At 43.1% G+C, this 21,931-nt stretch overlaps 1 protein-coding gene across 8 annotated transcripts in view; it reads right to left on the bottom strand.

Annotated features, from left to right (window-relative positions):
• The window catches only part of Ubn2 (ubinuclein 2), a 116,418-nt gene extending 114,650 nt beyond the window's left edge, over positions 1-1,768 (bottom strand). For 2 of the 8 annotated variants that reach the window (XR_010048074.1, XM_063250571.1), the window contains exon 1: positions 492-1,743. Coding sequence is in view for 7 of the 8 variants with exons in the window: in XM_063250571.1 (XP_063106641.1) it covers positions 492-959 (468 nt within the window). In the remaining variant the exon portion in view is untranslated. Of the gene's footprint in view, positions 1-491 lie in introns of all 8 variants that reach the window. The other 6 variants (XM_063250573.1, XM_063250572.1, XM_063250575.1 and 3 more) reach the window with 6 other exon arrangements.
• Between the last annotated feature and the right edge of the window lie 20,163 nt (positions 1,769-21,931).

Here is a 21,931-nt window from a genome sequence, read left to right as displayed (position 1 = left end):
GTCTAATTACTTTTAAAATTTCCGTGAATTAAGGAGAGTAAAAACCCAGCACCAAGCCCATCTCAGCAGCCCAGACGCCCCGCACAACAGTGACGAGGAGGAGCTGGAACGCGAGGGGCGCAGCGATCTCTACTTCAGTCCGGGGGGCGTGTCCCCCACGGTTTTCGCTTCCTTTCACCTGAAACGACAGCGGCAGCGCCACCAGGAGCACCCAGCCACAAGGCCCAGGGGCCCCAAGACATTGTGTGGAGGACAGAAAGGAAAGGAGGATCTGAGGTTTCCAAAGGTGTAGAGGGAAAGGCTCGGCGCGGGGTCGGACTGGGATCGGCCGCCCCGGGCGCAGAGCCGCACCGCTCCCGAGCCTGGCCCCCCACCCCACCCCACCCCACCCGCCTGCTGGGTGACCGGGACGCCCGCCGTGCCAACCGGCCGGGGAGGCGGCGGGTCCGGAGGTGCCCGGGCGCGGAGCGGCAGGGAGGGCCCCTGTGTACCCGTTGTTCTCCGCACAGCAGCAGCTCCGGGTAGCTGAACTCCACGCAGCTCTCGTCCGTGGGGTCCTTGAGCACCAGCTCCAAGCGCACCGTCTCCTTGGGTGCCCGTGGCGGACGCTCGGCCTGGGTACCGGGGTTCCGCGACGGCGGTGGCGGAGGCGGCGGCGGCAGGGGCACTGGCAGCGGCGGCGGCGGCGGCGGCTCCGGCCGCGGGGGCTCGCGCTGCAGCGCCATGGGCGGCTCGGCGCGGCCGGCCTCGCGCGGGGGCAGTGGCTTCTCCCGCGGCGGGGGCTGCGCGTCGGGCCGGGGGGCCGACGGCTCCGCCCGGGCCGGCTCGCGGTACGGCTGCGGCTCCAGCCGGGGGGGATCGCGGTGGTACTCGGGCTCGCGCTCGGCGCCCGGGAAGTCGGCCTCACGACGCCTCACCGGTGACAAGCTAATGAACGCTACTCGGCGCGGCTCCGCCATCCCCACTGTTCTGGCCCTTGGCTTGCTCTCAAGCCGGCACTCTCTTCTACGTCGCGCCGCGTGCCTGCCTGCCCTTCCTTTTGCACTCCGTCGCTTTTCTGCCCTCCACCGCCCTCAGCCGTCTCCGCCGACGCCACCGTGAGTGCCGACCGTGTCCCTTTCCCCGCTACTATGTTCTGATGGGCTCCACCGCCATCGTCAGGGTCGCCACGGCCGCCATGTTGGATCCCCCACATAAATAGAAGCAGGCCGCCAAGCGGGCGCATGCGCACAGAGGAGACGCTCGCGTCCACTGTCGTGGCTGTTGCTCCTTTTCCCCAACAGTCTGGAGTCCAGACAGGCCGGCGGAAGTGACGTCACGGAACCTAGCTGTTTCCTTGGAAACAGAGACGCCGTCTGAGTCTTTGCTCCGAGGGAGGGGTCTAGGATTTCCCAAGAAGCTTCCAAGTAGCACCCGGAAACCGAGGCGCGCTTGAGATTCTCTGTGCTCCAGCGCCGGGCGTGCCCGGGACCGACCGAGCCATGGCGCCGGGTCCCACCCGACACCGGCCTTCCGCCCTCGGTAAGAGGTAGGGTTGTCAGCTGAGTGTATCTGGCGGACGTCGGGAAAAGCGTCGCTGTGCTTGCGCCTGGTACCCTTGCAGCTTAAGTAGTGCAGAGGAAGAGAGGAGGCAATCTCCGGCCACCCTCGCCCCCGAGCCTTTCCTCCTGACGGAAGCTCCCAGTCCTGGACCTACTCCTGCCTGCCCCGCCCGGCTGCTGTGGGCACCGTAGTGAAACACTCAACAGCGCTGTACAACCGGAAAACTACGAAGTGCTGAAATCAACAAAATTCAAATTTGTGAGGGTGTGGTGGTATTTTAGTGGACATACTTGGTGGAAGAATGCAAAGTGACCCATTGCAGGGTAGGGAGGAGCCTCGATCGGCCACACCTGTGGTAAAATGATTAGAATTCAGATTTTAAAGATTGAGAATTTAATTCATTCAATAGAAAGTAGTTTTTAGGGCTCACCCTCCACATCCTCAGTGGAACCCAAGCTAGATAAACAATCAAGGACATTTATTGTGACTTTGTAGACATTCTGAGGTTCAATATTTTACTCTTTTTTTTTTTTTTTTTTTTGGTCTTTTTCGGTACCAGGGATCGAACTCACCACCGCACACTTGCAAGGCAGGTGCTTATGCCGCTGAGCTAAATCCCCAGCCCACCCATGCCTCCAGTTCTGATTAGGCTCTCACTTTTGGACCTCTTAGAAGCATTTAAGTGACAGAAACGCCCACAGATTCTACCCCTGCCCGTCTTGCAGTGCAGCCAACTTACTGTTACTAAAATATGTTTCATTATGTCGTTCTCTATCGCTATAGTTTACCTAAAACGTAAGATTTTTTTTAGCTAAATTCATATTCAATATCCTCTGTAATTTAGCCTACGGGCTATGGTCCTTGAGTCAGACTGTTTTGCCAGTGTGTTACTTAGCCAACATTGTCTTTTGCTAATTTCTAATCACTGAAGTGTTTTCTGACCACAATTCACAATGACAAATAGATTTTACATTGTAACCCAGTGTACACATATATACATACAGATACAGTATCTGAAATACAAGCATCACAATATTTTCCTTTTTTGTGTATGATAGAGTAAAAACAATACGAAAACATTTTATACTACCATGTAGAAAGAAATCTTAGTGTAAATGATACAGAAGCAAATTAGGAAAAGTTTTAGTTAATGCATGATGCTAGGTTTCTTCCATAACAGAAGATGTGAAGACCTGCTGTTAGAGTATTCTGGCACAATAGAGAAGCAAAAGTACAAAATGAACAGGTTTATTGAGTTGAGGACATGAAAAGGAGTACACAACCCATGGCGGCTGGGCTGTCTCCTTTGACCAGATATAGAGAGGCAGAGGGTTATATGACCTCTGATTGGAAGTGGCGCATGGGGCAGATATTGATGACATGTGAGGAACCCATTGGAATTCTCTGTGCATGCAAACAGGAAGAGGAGTTTCAATTAGGGCTGAAGAAGGAAGAAGTGGTAAGCATTCCCACTTTGGCCTTCTGCCATGTTAGACCAGCACTATAACTGTACAGTAATTTATACCAGGGCAAGAACCTTTCATTTTCATTTTTGTATTGTTAGGAAAAGGATGAAGTCTCTCTCTTACTACTCCCTGCTGAAAGGGGGCCCTGTATTGGGGTTTAGGAAGGATGACAGTTGATGCCCATGTAGAAGCTGGCACCAGGTGTTTTAGCCAGGACAACTTTATCATTGGTGAATGCCCACATCCTAGATTGGAGAAACAAAGAGACACGGTGCTATGAGGAGGCAGGCCACTATCATAATTAAAGGACCCAGGAAGGGTAGAAGGAAAAGTGCCCTTAATCCAAATGTGTCATTCCATCAGGGCCGTGATGAGGAAGAATCTGAAAAATAAGCATGGAGTTGGGAGGGGTGGAGTTATGAGAGGTAATTATTCCCCCATCTGAAAGGGTAAAAGTTAAAAGTGCAGGTGGGACTTGTCCTTGTTTTAGGAGTTGAGTTGGAAAGAATAAGAAGCATGAGAAATATAAAGCCTGCTGATTGAATCATGTTTGGGAAATTATAGAGTAGGGGTGGAGAGGGCCGTGGTTGTGTCACTATAAGTGTCATGAGATCTTAGACCTACAGGAGTCTCAAGTTTAACTAAGCAGCTGAGGGTGGAGAGAACTAAGATAGTTACAGTGAAAAAATTAACTAATAGAATGTAAGGGATCAGGAACCAAATAGGATAACAAAACATGACCTAGCCTGAAAACTGTGGCTGTGGGGCCTTGGTAAGATGGAAGTGGGAGATAAGAGAATGAGAAGACCACTCAGAATGTTTAGAGTCAGAGGAGTTAGGGTTAGGAGGGCACTGCTTAGCTTGAGTGACGTGGAACCAGGATGGTAGTCCAGCAACCTTGACCACCATTGAAGTTTTAAGGAAGACCACATAGCGGCCACTCCATTTTAGTTGTAGACCTGTTAAGAGATCTGAGAAATAAAGGCTGGGCCATTATCCGACTCAGTACTCTAAGACAGACCAAGTGTTGGAATGATTTTTTGTAATGAGACTTTAGTAACTATATCAGCAGTCTCTTTGGTTGTGGGGAAGGCTTTTATGTATCCTGAAAAAGTACAAACACTGATGAGAAGATATTTGAGAGTTTTTTTTTTTTTGTATTTAGATACAATGGAAGATATTTGAGAGTTTTGTGGCAGGGTATATGTGTAAAATTTACCTGTCAGTTATAACCAGGGGTGTGCCCACGAAATTGATGGGTAGAAAAGAAAAGGAGTGGTATGTGTCCCTGAGGAGACGGTCTTATATGGAGATAACAGGTGTAAGTTGTTGAGACCTGAGGGTGTCTGGGTCAGTCTACATAAACACAAAGGAATCCTGACAATCAGGATGGGGGGCGAGTAAAAAAAAGGCATCTTTAAGGTCTAGGACTATGAGGTGAGTGGTGAAGGAGGGATATGAGAGAACATAGTACAAGAGTTTGGCACCATTGGGTGAATCGGGGTAACAGCATCCATCATTTATTACCCAGAGGTTTTGTATCAGATTATAAGACCTATTAGGCTTGACTACCAGGAGAATGGGAGTATTGTAGGGTGAATGGGTAAGTTCAAGAAAATTGTTGTCTAAAAGACAGTTGATTATAGGTTTAAGTCCCTGTAAATGTTTGGGAGCTATAGGATATTGGGGAATGCAAGAAAAAAATTGAAGTTGAAAAGAATAAGAAGCATGAGAAATGTAAGGCCTGATGATTGAATCATGTTTGGGAAATTATAGAGTAGGGATGGGGAAGGCCGAGACAAATTAAAATAGGCATGGCATGGGTAGCATGGGTGGAGTTGGAGGTGTCTCAAGCTAGGGGATCAACCAGAGAAGAAGGGAGGAGCAGGGATGACTTTGCAGTGCAAGTGGGGATGTTTGGAGGACTAGAGCTGTGGGGAGGGAGAAGGTAAAGGAGAAGTTAAGCTTTGGAAGGAGATCTCTACCTAAAAGGGGTGTGGGATGCTGGAATTACTCGAAAGCTATCGGTAAAGAAGAGAGTCTGGAATCTTCATGGAATAGGCCCTTTTTGTAGGGGGCTCTGTAGGTTGGCTGTCAACACCCACTATAGAGACTGAGGACTTAATACGAGGGTCTGAAAACTCAGGAAGAATACTATATATGGCCTCCATGTCTACAAGTACAGAGAATGTCTTACATGAGACCTCCAGTGGGACTTGGGGCTCTGAGGGACACCTTAGTGGGGGCTATGAACCCTGAGCCCCATCAGTCTTCAGCAGCAAGTCCAAGTAGATCAGCCAGTGATGAATGCAGTGGTGACGAGATCTGTTAGGGCCAGGATTTGGACAATGGCCTACCCGCTCTCTGGCAGCTAGGACAGTCACTCTTCCAGTGGCCCTTGAGATTATAGAAGGGGCATTCTCTTACCCAGCATCTTTTTTGTGACACCCTTGAAGCATGGTCCAGGAAGGTCTCGGGCAGCTCCACCTTCGCTCTGTTTACCTGTCTTAGAGCTCTAAGTGTCACTGCTAAAAGAGCAGATTGTTATTTTTCCTTTTGATTTTTATCTTTGTTTTTGAAAACATAAAAAACCATATTAAGAAGGTCTCCCTGTGAGGTTTGAGGGCCAAGGTTAGCCTTTTGTCTTGGGATCTGGCCCACAGAAGGAGATGTCTGTCTCCTCCACAGTCACAAGACATCTGGTTCTCTGTGCTGGCTATTTTGAGGCCCCAGCCCTGTCTGGTTGCCTATAATATTTTTAACTGACTTAGCTGCCTGTTGCATTTTTCCTCTGAAGAAGTAACCCAAACTGCCATGAGGGATAATGGGTGGTGACCAATCTGGCTTCTTCAGGATGAAGGGGGTTGAAGTCATTAAACTGCAGTCAGGGATACTCAAGAGAGCTTTTAACTAGTGGCCCTCAGTAGATAGCAGGCATTTTCATCTTGGATAAATGTACAGCTTTAAGTCTAAAGGAGACAATGACAAAGAATGAAGTATGCAGAAGTCAAATAATTAGAATCAACAGATATTTATGAATATAATTTTAATAATGGCTTCCCATAAGGAGGATAAGGATAAGGTTCAGGGAATTTTAGAAACTGACATGTCATTCATTTATCATACACACATTTAGATTTTACAATTGTTTAAGTACCTCCTGTGCTGTTAGAATGTCTAATGCCATCTAATTTTGGAGGATGGCCTGTTTTATCAGTTTTACATTTTTTTATTTAAAAGAGAGTTGAGCTATGGTTTAAGGCCAGTTGAGCAGTTAATTATGGCCCCAATATGCATCATATAACCTTCTTTTGGAAAAGATCTGGTGGATCTCAGTAAAGGAATCAAAAAAGAATTTGGTATATTTGTTATGATGGGTTTGGCACCTTTTAGGCAAGAATAAACTTTAATCAAAGCATGCATAATGAAAGTATAAAGCATGTGTAATCAAAGCATGAGCAGTAGGATGACACTTAAGTTTAGAAATTGCTTTTAGGTAATAGCAATTGTAACTCCTTGGCTCTCAGGTCCTTTTGCTGATGGACATTACATAAATTTTTGTTTACCATTTCACTGATGACCTCATGTTGATTTGACTTGAGTCTCTTGTCTGGAGCACAAGAAAAAGGCAAATGTCTGGATCTGAAATAAAATATATATCATCATAAACAACCCCAATTTTATAGTTGAAGACATGAATATACCATCAGATCAACAACAATGAATTGTCTTAGTCATATGAACTTTAGTTGGGGTGTCTCCCATAAGGCTATGGAGATTATTGGGGCTTCCAATTAATGAATAAGAGCTGGTTAAAGTTACCAGCTGGCCACTTTCTTATTCATTAATTGAAGTCCTGTCCAGTGTCTCCTCACCCCAAGGGGTTTTGTTTAACCAGTTTTAGCATTATTTTGACCAGCTGGTGACCTAGGTGGAAGCATATTTTTTTTTTTTGTCTTTTTTGAGATGGGGTCTTGCTATGCAGTTCAGGCTGGCCTTGAGCTCACTTTGTAGCCCAGGCTGGTCTCGAACTCGCAACGATACTCCCACCTTAGCCTCCCGAGTGCTGGGATTACAGGCATGAGCCACCACACCCAGCTGAAGCATATTTTTTAAATCTATAACCCAAATAAACCTTGATTAAATGATCTGAAAATGCTTGTGTAATAGTCATTGTACAAAAGAGAGGAAAAGAAAGTGCTCTAAACTATATAACTGCATGTATATTTAAGTGTATAAGATAGAATATGATATCACAGAGTTTTATTGGATCATTGAACAGAACTGTTTGCAGTATCATTGATGGAATGTCCACTTTACAAGCTTTAATTTTGTGACTTGAACAATTATTTCTAAGATGACAGTATGTAATCCATTAACTAGTGATTTCCTACTGTTCATTTTTTTCTGCAAATCTGTATAACTTGTACCCTTTCTCTGCTTTTTTTTCTTTTCTCCTTAAATAAAATAATTAAAAAATAAATAAATAAATAAATGATCTGAAAATGCAAAAGCAAAAGGAAAAAAAGATTGTTGAGCTCAAATAAAAAGGAACAGCTGTTTACAGAGCAGACAAATGGACAAACATTGCCGGGCATAGTGGCTCACGCCTGTAATCCCAGCACTCGGGAGGCTGAGGCGGGAGGATCCTTGCGAGTTCGAGACCAGCTTGGGCTACAAAGTGAGTTCAAGGCCAGTCTGAACTGCATAGAGACCCTGTCTCAAAAAGACAAAAAAAAAATGGACAAACATGGACAGACAATCGGTATAGTATAAACAGACTGGACAAACAGACAACAGAGATTTAGACTGACAAACTTACAAACTCAGAGTACACTCAAATATATTTGGTCAGTTTGAACTATAATAAATAGACTAGTGTGAACCTTTTTGTAGATTAGTTAATAGAGATCTCTTGATCTCTATAAGGCTTCTAAATAAGAACCACAGAAAAGGAACCTAATTTATAGTTACTCTGAGATAGGTCAGCGAGGAGAAAAAAGAACTATGAACAAGTCCCTCAGGACCAGCCTGTTCCTGAAGTGGGACTAGGGCCTGAGGCTGAGAAGACTGTGGAGTGGGAGCAGCCCACAGAGCAGCCAACTGCCCAGGAGGCATCTGTGGGCAATTACCAGGTGACTGACTCTAAAACGGCTGCTCGTCACCATGTAACAGGGAAACACAAGATGGTGACTGATTACCACGATACCCACAACTAGATGGCTGCTACTGGTCCATGATAAGAGACCACAAAATGGCGGCACACTGTCACGTGGGGGCTGTAAGGTGGCAGCTGTTCTCCATGTGAGCTGCAGCAAGATGGGTGCTGACAACCATGTGGCCTGCTAGGTCACTAAAATGCACAAGACCACGTATGGTGAGCTGGTGTGGAAAATGATGACGCAGGAGTAGGGGACATAAAGAGCCTTCTGATGGAATGTATGGTGCATGGTGGAGGGGACTGAAATCTGAGGCTGTGGAGAGAAACTAAGGGAAGGTTTAGAAGCCACTGGGTGTGAAGAAGGGGGAGAGAATGGTGCAGGGGCACAGAAACCTCTGCCTGAGAAAGCTGTGGGATTTGGTCCTGGAGATACAGGGGAGGAGCTGTAATGACAGGAGATGCATCATCTAGGGGGTCCAATGGGGAGGGAGGAAGAGTTCCTGGTGCAGCAGAGCGAGCCAGAAGTGCTTGGGCCATCTACAAGACAAAGTGAGAGAAGGACACGTCCTCAATTGAAAAAGGCCTAAAAATGAAGGGTTTCTGCCAACTTCCACCATTGTGACTAAAGTATGAATAAAATATCTACTTTTTGGTTTTTTATAGCCTCCTTGAGGCCAAGAGCACCAAGGTTAATGAACAAGGCACCTCAGAGATGTGTTTTTGGGGGACAGGAAATGGTCTCCATGACCGAATTATAAGTGAGCTGAGAGAACAACTTCGCCTCGGAACATAAGAGCTTTAGCTCTCCCCCAAGGAATGTGGAAGCTGTCCTGGATCACACCTATCAAAAGAAGTCTTATCTTGGGGCTGGGCATTTAGTTCAGCAGCATAAGGCCTGCCTTGCAAGTGTGTGGTTGTGAGTTTGATCCCTGGTACTGATAAAAAAAAATAAGTCATCTCCTGTTTTGAAAGTGTGACAGGGAAAGTGCCAACAGCCATCACCAAAGAGTGCAGGGCTGGGATCCCAGGGAACAAAAATAACAGTTTTGCCTCAGGCTGTCCTGCCCAAGGAATGTGAAAACTGGTATCTCTGTCCAGAAATGACAAGGATAGGTTTTCTGACGTAAGCTTGAGAATTTTAGGGACGGAAACAGAAAACCCCAGACAGCAACTCACCTGTAATGAATGAGGAAGGTTACTGTTGCATGTGGATTAGCAGCAGCAAGTAAACAGTCCCAGAGAAAAAGATAGGTGGTTCATAGGCAGGGTAGCTCGAACTGGGAGTGGCTCCCAGGAGCTAATGCACTCTGCCATCTGAGTCTCAAGGCACCATAATGTTAGTGTATTCTGGCACAATAAAGAACCAAAAGTACAAAATCAACAGGTTTATTGAGTTGACATGGAAAGGAGCACATAACTCACGGTGGCTGGGCTGTCTCCTTCGACCAGATAAAGAGAGGCAGAGAGTTATGTGACCTCTGATTGGAAGTGGCACATTGGGCAGATATTGATGACATGTGAGGAGCTGATTGGAATTCTCTGTGCATGCAAACAGGAAGGGGAGCTGCAATAAGGGCTGAAGAAGAAGCAGGAAGTGGTAAGCAGTCCCGCTTTGGCCTTGGGCCACATTAGACCACCGCCATAACCATACAGAAATTTATACTAGGGCAAGAACCTTTCACCTGCCACATAGTACGTCTGACCTAGTGTTAAGCTTGATGTTTTATTTTGCAGTGCATCAAAATTGAAAATCCTAGTTCACATACTTAGGCAGTCATGAATCACAATAATGTGTGTCCATGTTTTCTTAGCAATAAGTTATTTAATCTACATCTGACCCAATAGTTAAACTTTACTTTTTTTTGAGGCAGGTACTGGGGACAAAACTCACATCCTCGAGTTTACCAGGCAGGGGCTGTACTGCTATATCGCCAACCCAAGAAAAACTTCTTACATGGTAATCTTTTTTCTGTGTAAATTCATATTAAGCACTAGTAATTTATTTTCTTCACAAAACACTAAATTAAATGCAATCATTTATGCTTTTGAAATCAAATGCATCTTATATACATTTGTTTTGAATGTAATAAGTTATTTTAGTTTTTTTGTGGTTTCTTACAATATTTTGCATTCCTATCATATTTGTTGATCATATTTGCTATTCCATTGCTTGAAATTCCATAACACATTGTATAATTTTCATTGTCCTAAATACTACTTTTTTGCTTATATATTATATATATATATATATATATTTTTTTTTTAAATTGGTACCAGAGATCAAACTCACGTCTGCCTGCTTGCAAGGCAGGTGCTTATGCTGCTGAGCTAAATCCCCAGCCCCTCTAAATATATTTTTCTCTATGCAGTATGTACAGTAGTCCTTCAAGGAAATTGTCTTGCTGTATACATATAGTATAAATGTCTAATGCAATTTGTAGAGGCAGGCTTTAGTTTCATGATAATAAGAGTTGATATTCTAACACCAAAAAGTATAGTTACTTTATTACTGAAAGCATAAACTCCATATCCATCCATGTTTAATGAAATAGTTTTTGAGCACAGTATGAGCCATATCTATTTATTTACTGGGGGAGTGATACTGGGATCAAACTCATGACATTGTGCTTGCTAGGCAGGTGCTTATTCCACTAAGCTAAACCCCTGGCCCTGAGACATATTTCTTTCAACATGTGGCAAAACTGTGACTTGTGGAACTGTCACTGGGGTTCTGGGGTACTGTGATCTTTTTTCAGGTTTTAAGTTCTTGACCTAAACAAAGAGTTAGTCAAGACACACAAAAAGATGGTGAGGTTTTACACTTATTAAAAATAGAATTTTGTTATAAATAAAACCATATAATATGCTCTGCAGAGTTAATGCAAGCCAATTAACATAGGAAAACAAACATGCTTTGGGCCTCTGAGAAGAGAGAGAATAGTGTGCAACTGGGATTAATGGCTTCAGCTCTTGTATCCCCCACTCCTCAGGCTGAGGTAGGATCTAAACCAGCTACCTGCTTGAGAACCTGCTTAAGTGCAAGTAGAATTCTCTGACTGGTTCCAAGGGTTTAAGAACTGTTTTTCTATGCATGTGACCTGGATTTCCATGATTGCCACACCCCCTTCCCAACCAGATGGCTATACCCTAATCTCTTTCCTCAGAAGGTCAGAAAAATTATGCCAAAACTACCACTTTTCTTAACATAATGAGGGTCTTACTGGCAACTTCATTCTGTTATACTCTCAGATGATGTCTTAATTTTGAAGCTATTAAGCATTTATTTTCAATAAATGTTTTTTCCTTTTTAAAATGAGCTATAAAGTCAGGGTTCACAGGTTAGAGTGAACATTTTTCTCAATATTTTCATTGCTTGTGTTTCTAAGTACAGCAGCTAAATTTGAATACCATCTCATTCCTATTTTTAAATAAAAAATTTCTTCGAGAGCAATTTATAGTACTTTGACTAATATATTATAGTTGACATACATTTTATGTTGGTGTCATCCTTTCCCCAAAGCAAATTTAAAGTCTTCACTGAAAGTCAACTGAGCAAGGTGTGGTAGCATACTCCTGTAATTCCAGCACTCGGGAGCCTGAGGCAACAGGGTTACTGCAAATTCTAGGCCAACCTAAGCTACAAAGTGAGTTCAAGGCCAGCCTGAACTGCATAGTGAAACCCTGTCTCAAAGGACAGAAAAAAAAAGTCAATTGATAATTCTGGATTTTTTTTTTTGTTTTGTTTTGAAACAGGGTCTCCCTATGCAATTCAGCATGTCCTTGAACTTGCTTTGTAGTCCAGGCTGGCCTTGAACTTGCAGCAGTGCCCTCCATCAGCCTCCCACATGCTGGAATTACAGGCATGTGCCACCACACCCAGCTCCTACTGGACTTTTTTTTTTATCAGCAAATAAAATTTTCATGTACTTCATTCTGTAAGTCACAGGGAGTTGTGATAATATAAAATTAGGCTATACAGTATCTGTCTGATAAGTGAACCTAGGATTCTCTGACCTGAGCTCTACTCTTTGCCAGTAGTGGAACTGTCAACTGTTCTAGATAAGGATTAGTGTGGTACATTCTGATATTAAATTTAGTTGTAGTTTCATTTTTTTAAAGTGCTTCTTGTGAGCGTGGTGAGTGGCACACACCTGTAATCCCAGCACTCAGAAAGGCTATGGTACAAGAATCACCATTAGTTCAAGGCCAATGTGGGCTACCTAATGAGCTCAAAGCCATCCTGCATTACATGGTGAGACCCCAGAAAACCAAAACCAAAAATTAACAAACAAAAATGCTACCTGTGATACATTAAATTATTATCACAATCCTCTAATTGTTTCTAATCTATTTGAAATAGATGTGCAACTTAGCAGATACTGAATAGGTGAGGACAAAGTAGTGCTAGAAGCACAGCTCATCTACTTTTCACCTTTTTTTCTTTTTGAGACAGGGTCTCACAATGCGGTTCAGGCTGGCCTTGATCTCTCTTTGAAGCCCGGGCTGGCCTCGAACTCACAATGATCCTCTTACCTCTGCCTCTGGAGTGCTGGTGGTATACGCATGCACCACTGCACCTGGCTCCTGTGCACATTTCTTTAACATTTCTCTCCTCCTCACCCCGTTTTGATATTTTTGTGCCAGGCTGCCCTTGATCTTGCAGCGGTCCTCCTGCTTTAGCTTTCTGAGTGCTGGAATTGCAGGTATATGCCACCATACCTGGCTCTACCTCTAATATCTGTGAGAATTTTTTATTTGTTTGTTTGTTTGTTTTGGTCTTTTTCCTTTTTATCGGTATCGGGGATCGAACTCACAACTGCCTGCTTGCAAGGCAGGCACTTATGCTGCTGAGCTAAATCCCCAGCCCCAATATCTGTGAGAATTTGGAAAACTCAGTTGATTTTGTAAAGGGCACCCTCAAAGAAGTCAAAGTCAATTTCTTGTGAGTGTGAAGTATAAGTGTTTTCATGTTATTAAACTTTATGGTACTAGATCAGACCAGGCATTATTGTTGTTGCACACATAAAAATTATATAAACGATCCTGTAAGAGCAAGCTCTAAGTGACTCCTAATTTCATGACAACATTTGCACTAAGACCAGAATGTCTTGTGCAGATCCCAAGTGTTGTAGTGAAGGGTGAGAGGAGAACAATTAGAATCAGGACATGGAGTTTATATTTTTATGATGGTCACCCAGAGTTAACACAAGAAATGCAGGAAATCTATCCATAACACTAAAGACATAGAATATTTAGCCAAGGGCCTGAATCCCACAGCAATGTCTCACGAGTCCAGATGAAGACCCAGAGCTCATGACAGTGCCTCCCATGAGTCCAACTGGAGGTCTAGAGCCCACAAAAAGGACTCACACCAGTCTCTTTTATGGATTCATGCTGGGAAGGCCCAAAGGTCAGTGGTGGAAGCCAGAAAGTCCATGCCAGCAGGGTGAAGGAGCTGTACTGGTAGATTGAAGGTTCTACGCTGGAGCCAAGAAGTCACACTCACAACAAGACCACGGCTGTCCTGAAAAGCACCACAGCCATCCTCAGCGACTCGAAAGTCCCAAGCACCTCCGATGATAAACACAGTTGAGTACATGCCAGGAAGCCAACATGAGGAATTTATCCTGGAGACGAATCGGCACACATCTTCCCCTCCAGAGCCAGGAAGCAGTGCTCGATGTGAGGACCAGAGCTTCTCCAGAACCAACGGCTCAAACAGCAACACACAGGAGAACCCACAATGCCATAATGCTTTAAAGCCTCAATGCATAAACACCTTACTTCTTCTCCATGTCTCTTATTTATGTGGCAACTTTCCTCAGATGAAACATCTATGCTCAGCAGCATGGTGATTTAATTCCACTGGCATTAAGTTGACCACCAGTTTTTAATCCATAACACCAAGGAAGAGAATCATAGAGACAAAAGCAAATGCAGCTGGGCAGGGTGTGAGCTAGGAGCATCAGAAGCTTATGAGCAAGGCTAGAGAGCAATGAGCAAGGTGGGTAGAGAAGCAGGAGGTGAGACAGGATGGGAGCTGGGGCCAGGTCATGCAATGGCATTGGTTTGAATTTTGTTACAAATGAAACCAGAATCCAGTGGGAAATTTTAAATAAAGGAGTGACATTCATTTCACAAGAAAAACATTTCAATGAAGTGGGAATTTCACAAGATAAGCAGTTCAATAAAGCAGGGATAGTCAACTGTTGTGGCTTGTAAGTAAGTATTCCTCCAAATGCTCATAGGTGGCTGGATCCAGGGTATGTGATACTGAGATTAAGGATACATGATACTGAATCTGTCCACTGATTGGTTTAGTGTAGTTCTGAGTGTGGATAATGGAAACCCTGCCCTCAGTCTGGGTGGAACCAACCAATAACATTTGCAGCCTGGATGGAACATAAAGGGATAAAAAAAGGCAGGCTTTCTAATTGATGTTCGCCGCCCTCTGTCTGCCCTGACATGGACAGTTTATCCTGTGCCATACTGCCCTGCTTTGGAGCCAGCTGACTATGGACTAAAACCTCTACAAACTGTGAGCTGAAGTGAACTTGTGTTTCTTTAACTTATAGTTGTCAGGTATTTGTTCCAGGAATGAGAAAGTAACTAAGATGTCAGCTTTTTAAAAAATGTTCATTTTAGGTAAATGGTTGAATTAATCATATTCAACTGTGACATATTATCTGACTATAGCCTTTTTCTCTTTTTCTGTGTATGTGTGAGAAATTCCTCTCCATTTCCATTCTTTTCTATATATATAAAAATTTTAGGGCTGGGGATATAGCTCAGCAACATAAGCACCTGCCTGACAAGTGCAAGGTCTTGAGTTTGATTCCTGCTACCAAAAAAAAAAAAAATCTAAAGTTTTAATTTTTTTCTCTGTGTGTGACCTTTCATGTACAAATATATTTCCTTTGTAAATTTGTTAGATATCTAATTTTCTTTTAAAAATCATTACTTTTAAGATCTATCCATTGTGTTGTGAAGAATACATTCAGTTTATAACATTTTCATCTTTTTTTTTTGACACTGGCAGGGACTCAGGTGCTCATCTAGTGTGGTTTGCAAGCAGTAGTGTAGAGCGGATTGGGTTCATGAACCAAAGTACCACTTTATACATGTGAATTATATTCTCAATACTGAGAACTGATCTGAGAAGGAACTACAGCCCACTTTCAGAAACAGATGTAAGGCACCTAGGTTGAACTACAAGGATAACTCAGCTGTGCTGGTTTTGCCTTGGACTCCATTCTACCAGCTAAACTACTTACAGTTTTCTTTTTTCTTTTTTTTATGGTACTGGATATTGAGTGCAGTGGTTTCACACTGAGGAACATCTCCACTCCTTTTAAATTTTGTGAGACAGAGTCTTGCTAAATCACCAAGTTGCCCAGACTGGTTTTGAGCTGGACAATCCTCCGACCACAGCCTCCCCAAGTGCTGGGATTATAGAAGTGCACCACCAACCATGGCTTAAATATTTAAATTAGGAATTGCTAGTATGCACGAAAATGCACCTTGATGAATTTTTCTTTTGCATATACCTCTTGTGTTAGTCACCCTCCTGATTTCTGGGACGAAATACCCAGCTGCACAACTTAAGAAGAAAAAGGTTTATTTTGGTTCATAATTGGCTGGTTTCAAGGTGGGACAGCTAGGCACAGGGGCCTGGCTAAGAGCTGTCTGCTAGAAAAAGGGCAGACAGGAAGCAGACAATGAAGGGAGGAGCTGGGCAGACAGATGCACTCTTCCAGGCCACACTCCAAGGAGTACCTCTTCACACTTGACCCCCTCCTAAAGCAAGTCAGCTGTGTCCCCCTATGATCCAGTCACCTTGAAAAACTCCCCAATGAGCATATGAGGCTCTTGGGGGACAGCTAGATATAAACCCTAACAGCTCTCTACCCATTTCAACAAAGATTTCCATCCCCCAGCAAGGTTCATGGCCCCTTTTACCTCAGTATTCCTCCCAGGGGAAACCCCCATCCTAAAATTCTGTCACTACAGTTGGTTTGGCCTGTTTATGAACTTTAAGCACAGGGAGTCATGCAGTATGAGCTCCATAATACTGTGCCTGACTTTCTGCCAACAAGACAATTTTGAAATTAATTCATGTTTTTTCCCTAAATTTTTTTTGGTCTTTTTTGAGACGGGGTCTCACTATGAGCTCAGGCTGGTCTTGAGCTCACTTGTAGCCCACACTGGTCTCGAACTCGCAACAATCCTCCCACCTCAGCCTCCTGAGTGCTAGGATTACAGGCATGAACCACCATGCCTGGCTAATTTTTTTTTATGTTAAAGAGAAAAAACCAGAAAAGTCAAGACGAAAACAAACCAAAACAATGACAACAAAAGCAAAACAACAACAACAAAAATAGCAATATAAGTTTTCAAAACAAGATGATAGGAATTTTAACCATGGTTGTTGCATTGCATTTTGTTATCTTCAAAATAGTTGCTCAGGTTACCAGATACAGGAATAAAATGGAACAAAACATTGGATTTCAAAAACAAGACGGAAGGAAACCTACAGTTGCTATAATGCATCTTGTTATCCTCCAAATAGATGCTCAGTTGTTTACTGGTCTGGGGGAGGGGAGCAGGGTGGGGAGTGTGGGTCTTGTTTCCCAGCCAGCGCGAGGACTGGCTCATGGAAAGGTGTGCTTTGGCTTCTTGATTCTTTTCCATCCCCCATTGCTGCCCCTGGCTTACAGGCAGGCTAATCCTTATTCCTGTGTAGTATCAGTACTTCATTTTTTTTCTCAGTGCATAGCGTTCCATTTATAAAAATACCACAATTTTTATATACTATAAGGTGTTAATGGACCATTCATATGCTTAAGCTGAGCTGGAGATCAACCACACATTTGGGGCTAGAGCAAGGCCAGCCCTAAGAACACAGAGCTCCAGAGGTGAGCCATGCTGGATTGTTTCTGCTTCTCCATCAGAGACATCAGGTCCCACCTGGACCCAGCTTTTGTTTTAGTATGTGTCTAGCTTTTTCTTTCTTTGTTTCTTTGTTTCTTTGTTTCTTTCTTTCTTTCTGTCTGTCTGTCTATCTTTCTTTCTTTCTTGTACCAGGGATCGAACTCACAACCTTGCACTTGCTAGGCAAGCACTGTGCAGCTGAGTTATATTCCTGGCTCTCTAGTTTTTTCTTAATTTTCCATCACTCCCTCTCAGGACCCCACTGCTGCTTGGGTCAAACCTAATTTTTAATGCTTACAGAATATAATTTCCTGTTTTCTAGGTTTCTGTGCTCTGTGTGACTGCTTTTCATTGTGTGAGGGAGCTGTTGCACAATGTTGAACAGTCGCCTGGAGCAGAACCTGTTGTAAACTGTGCTATAAATAGCAAAATACTAAAGGAATAATAGATTTCCTTTTCAATTAAGTCACAAGATCATAGCCATGGGACAAGGCTGTAGGGATTTTTCATGCAAAAATAGGATGAAGAAATGCTGTGTGAAATTCACTCATGCTTGGGATGTAAAAACTTTGAGTATTCTTGGGTATAGCTGGGCAAACTTTTTCAGTTCTTCCCCCAAAAATATGTAACACTGGAAACTCGGAGGAGAAGTAACAGAGATTTGGCATAGGCAATGGAAGAAGTGATGGATGAAAAGGGCCTTCGGATGGTGAGCTGAGTATGTTAGAGATTTGAAGGTTGTATGTTTGAAGAGTTCTAAATCAGATGTCAGGGTATCTTCCAGAGCCCAAGGGGAAGAAAGCATCGAAGAAACTAGAAAACCTATGTAGAAGTCAGGACACACTGTTTTTGTGTCACTTCTGGTTCTCTTTTAGGTCTATTTTGTTCTGTCCTTTTCTCTAGGTGGATTAGCTTTCTATGTGCCCCAAAGTACATGGTTAAAAACATACCCTCATTATAATCCCTACTTTACTTTATTAAAGAGACCAGCCCATATTAACACTGAAACCCTTATACCCAGTTCCAAAATCTACTAGATGATGCCAGAAGTGGTGGCACACACCCATAATCCCAGCACACAGGAGGCTGAGACAGGAGGATTGCTACAAGTTCAAGGTCATCCTATGCTGTACAGTGAATTCAATACCAGCCCGAACTACATAGCGAAGCCCTGTCTCAAAAAGCTGAAAATGAAACCAGAAAACAAAATTCAAAGCAAGGATACAAGATTGAACTCCTTTGGATCAGCGTTAATTCCAGGATCAAGGAATTGTGAGGAAAAGCCTGGTTTCCAGGATTTCTGATGAGGTGGGTGGGCATGGAGAGCAGGTCTCTGCTAGGAAACAGTAAGGGATGTGTTGGGTAATTTGCCTGAGGTCTACAGCATGAAGTAGCAGAATAAAATTATAAGCCAGGCATGGTGTCACAAAGTTGAGTTTGGTGGTGCATACCTGTAATCCCAGCACTTGGGAGGCTGAGGCAGGAGGAGGTACTATGAATTTGAAGAGAGCCTGAGCTACATAGTGAGTTCAAGGCCAGCCTGGACAATACAGCAAGCCCTTATGTCAAAAAATAAAATATATACTAAAATTATAGGTGATGCTCATGAGGAAAAATGAGAATCACAGTTATGACTTATGGGGGAGTGAGGAACAAGTCTAAAATATTGGCTCCAGAAAGAACAGAAAATCAGGAAATCCAGAACAATTGCTATAGAAGAGACCTAGAAGTCAGAGATAAGGTCTTCTCTCTTAAAACAACAACAACAACAACAACAACAAACGGATTTTGTGCTCAGTGGTGTAAGTGTAGCAAGTGCTAGGTCTTGAGTTCAATCCCAAGTACCAAAAAAAAAAAAAAAAATCTTTTGCGGGATGCATCTATCTGGGTTGGAGGTTGTTTTCTTTTAGAGCTTGAAATGCTTCAAGCTGTCCATAGTACAGTGGTTTGTGTTTTGAAGTCTGCCATGATTCTGATGGGCTTTCTTTGTAGATGATTTGCTGCTTTTCTGAAATAGCTTTAATATTCTGTGTTTTTTTGAGGCTAATTAATTTTTTTATTTTGAAGGTAGTGAAATACAACAGAAAAAGACAGAACAAAGTCAACTGAGATAGTGCAGTGAAATTGGTACAGAATGTCACAACAGGTTACTGGGGTAACAGTAATAGGTACTATAGTTTTCTCATCTTCACAATAGCTGTCTTTTCAATCAAGTATAGCAAAATCAAACCAAACACAGAACATTATAGAACTTAACAAAACAGAGTATTGAATAGAGCAATACAATTAATCAGAACAAAGCAAAACAGTGATAACAATATTTGCCTTGAAAGAGATGGTAGAAGGAAATCCCCCATATTTGCTATATTGCATATGGTTAGCATCCCAAGGTATTCTCAGACCTCTGGCTCCCATTTGCTAATGGAGGGTGGGGGGGCAGGTATGGGATGGGATGTTTGATTTTCAGCCCACATGCCCAGTAGGCTCATGGCTGTTTACCAGGGTGGCAAGCTGGTTGCTTGGTTTCCTACACCCTAAGTTCCAACATGGCCAATATTCTGTTCTTGTGTTGAGATTCTGGAATCTTGACTTTTCTATACCTTGGTACAGATTCTTTTTTTGGATCATTGCTAATTGGATCTCTGTATGTCTTGCTTATCTGTATGTCAAATTCTTTTTCCCTGCCTGGGAGGTTTTCTGCCATTACTTCTGTGAACAGATTTTTTTTCTGTTAAATGTCATTTGTTTCATCTCCTGATTTTTCATTGACTCTGTTCGATCTTATGTTCTTAATCTTGGCCTAATTCAGCAACTCATGCATTGATTTCTCATGTTCCCTTGCTGTTTTTAGAAAATCTTTTTCATGATTGCTAATTACAATCCTGTCTTCTATATCTAAAATTCTTTCTTCACATTGGCTTACTGTGATGTGTATGTTTTCAATGGAATTTTTAATCTCCTGGATATCTGTTTGAATCATGTTTCATGGATTCCATTTCCTTCCTATGGGTGTTCATAGTTTCCACCATTTTTCTAAGCTACTCTAATTTTTTATCTGTGTCTGCTCTAGAGTCACTAGGCACGTCCTTAATTGTGGTCATTATCTCTGCAGTTACCTGGGAAATTATTTCTCATTTGACTGTTTTCTACAGTTTCATTCATCATTTATATTATTACCACTGATACCACTTCACAGAGTCCAGGTCAGTGGCTTCTAGATTGTTCTACCTCCTTGTCCTCTGTGTTTGGTTTTGGTGAGCTGGAGTCTGTGGTCCCATATTGTCTTCCCATTTTCTGTTGTTTAAGTTTAATTTCTTGGTTGGTGCTTGTAAATTATTTATGGCAACTGGCTTTATTGCTAGTATTTAGAACCCTTAAGAAATGACTACTTCTTAGAGGTATCTTCCAGATGTACCTGTCTTTTGAGTTTTGAGTGTTTCAAGATCCTACCTCTTTAATTTATCATGAATGAGGAGTTGCTGCTTAGCTGGGCCAGGCCCTGTCTCCTTCTCACTGGCCTATAATATTGTTTATGATCCTCAGACAATCTGAATCTGGTATACTAAGAAGAACAGCTGAATAGAACATTTATGTCACCTTGGCTAAAATGGTATAATTGGCAATAACAATAGCATCAAACATAACCTAGAAAATGACAAACTGAGGTAACTATTAATTTGCCATGTTGAATCATATGAACTATATTTTTGGTTATATAAGAAAATCTAAAATGAACCAGGAAATTGTATGCAGTAAATAGGCACTCTGTATGGCACTTTTACCCTCAGGGAAATAAATTTAAAAGGAGTTGGAGGGGAAAATAGAGAAATGGAAGAAGAAAAGATATTAAAATCAAGGCTGGAGCTGGGGATTTAGCTCAGTGGCATAAGCACCTGCCTGGCAAGTGCGAGATCATGAGTTCAATCCCTGGCACCAAAAAAAAAAAAATCAAAGCTGGAGGGTAACTTTAGGAAACTGGTAAAGATAGGAGGGAAAGAAGAAAGAAAGAAAAAGAACAGAACAACAACAAAAAATTTAGAAAATGTGTTCACTGTCACATAAAGAAGGACAATCAAGAAGAAATAACAAAAAATAAGAAAAGAGTGAAGAAAAAAGAAAATAAAAAAATCCCCTCCACTTCAAGATGTGCTTCTGCTGTCACTGGTAGGCAGAGTGGGCAGACAGAGCCCAGGTCTGTGTTGGTCTGTGTTGATTTATCCCAGCAAGCCAGCTGTAGATTTACAGCGGGGTAGTGTATAATCTCAGTGAGCCTGCACCTTTATTTCCACAGAAGTTCAGGCTAGTTTGTGGCTGTGAGGCTGCAACCAGATTTGCTCAGCCTGCAGCATTCTGTTTGCCTTCTGGTGTCTCAGACTCCGCTCCCTGCAGCTTTGAACTCAGCGCCCTGACCCTGACGCTGGGAACCACTAGATGGAGCCAACTCACAGCTCCTCTGAGTTCCAAGCTCAGTTGGCCCCTCTCCAAGAAGTCTCCTAGCCAATCACCCGTCCCTGGGGGACATTTGCAGCCAAATAACTCACCAGCCACTTGGAAGCATCCACTGTGTCCACTACACCCTTCCATTGGCTCATTTCTCTGTGGAGGCCTCTGGGGTTGCCAGTAGCCACCGTGCACCTGCAGGTTTGAGTTGCCTTTCTCATGCAGTGAGTTCTGGCTCAAGGAGAAAGCACTGCCTGCCACCACCATGTTCTTCATTGAGGTCTGACTCTTCATTGTCCCGGTAGGCTTCAGTTCCTGCCTCAGATCCTTGCTGGGTCTCAGGAACCCACTTCCCTCCTCCTTCTCTTCTTCATGTTTCTGTATTCCAGTG

The sequence above is a fragment of the Cavia porcellus genome, unplaced genomic scaffold (assembly GCF_034190915.1).
Source record: "Cavia porcellus strain 051 isolate PalLab524CR breed Dunkin Hartley unplaced genomic scaffold, mCavPor4.1 scaffold_6, whole genome shotgun sequence".
In the NCBI taxonomy this organism is placed as follows: domain Eukaryota; kingdom Metazoa; phylum Chordata; class Mammalia; order Rodentia; family Caviidae; genus Cavia; species Cavia porcellus.
Note: the sequence above shows the minus strand (reverse complement) of the source record. Positions and strands in the feature narration are given on the sequence as shown.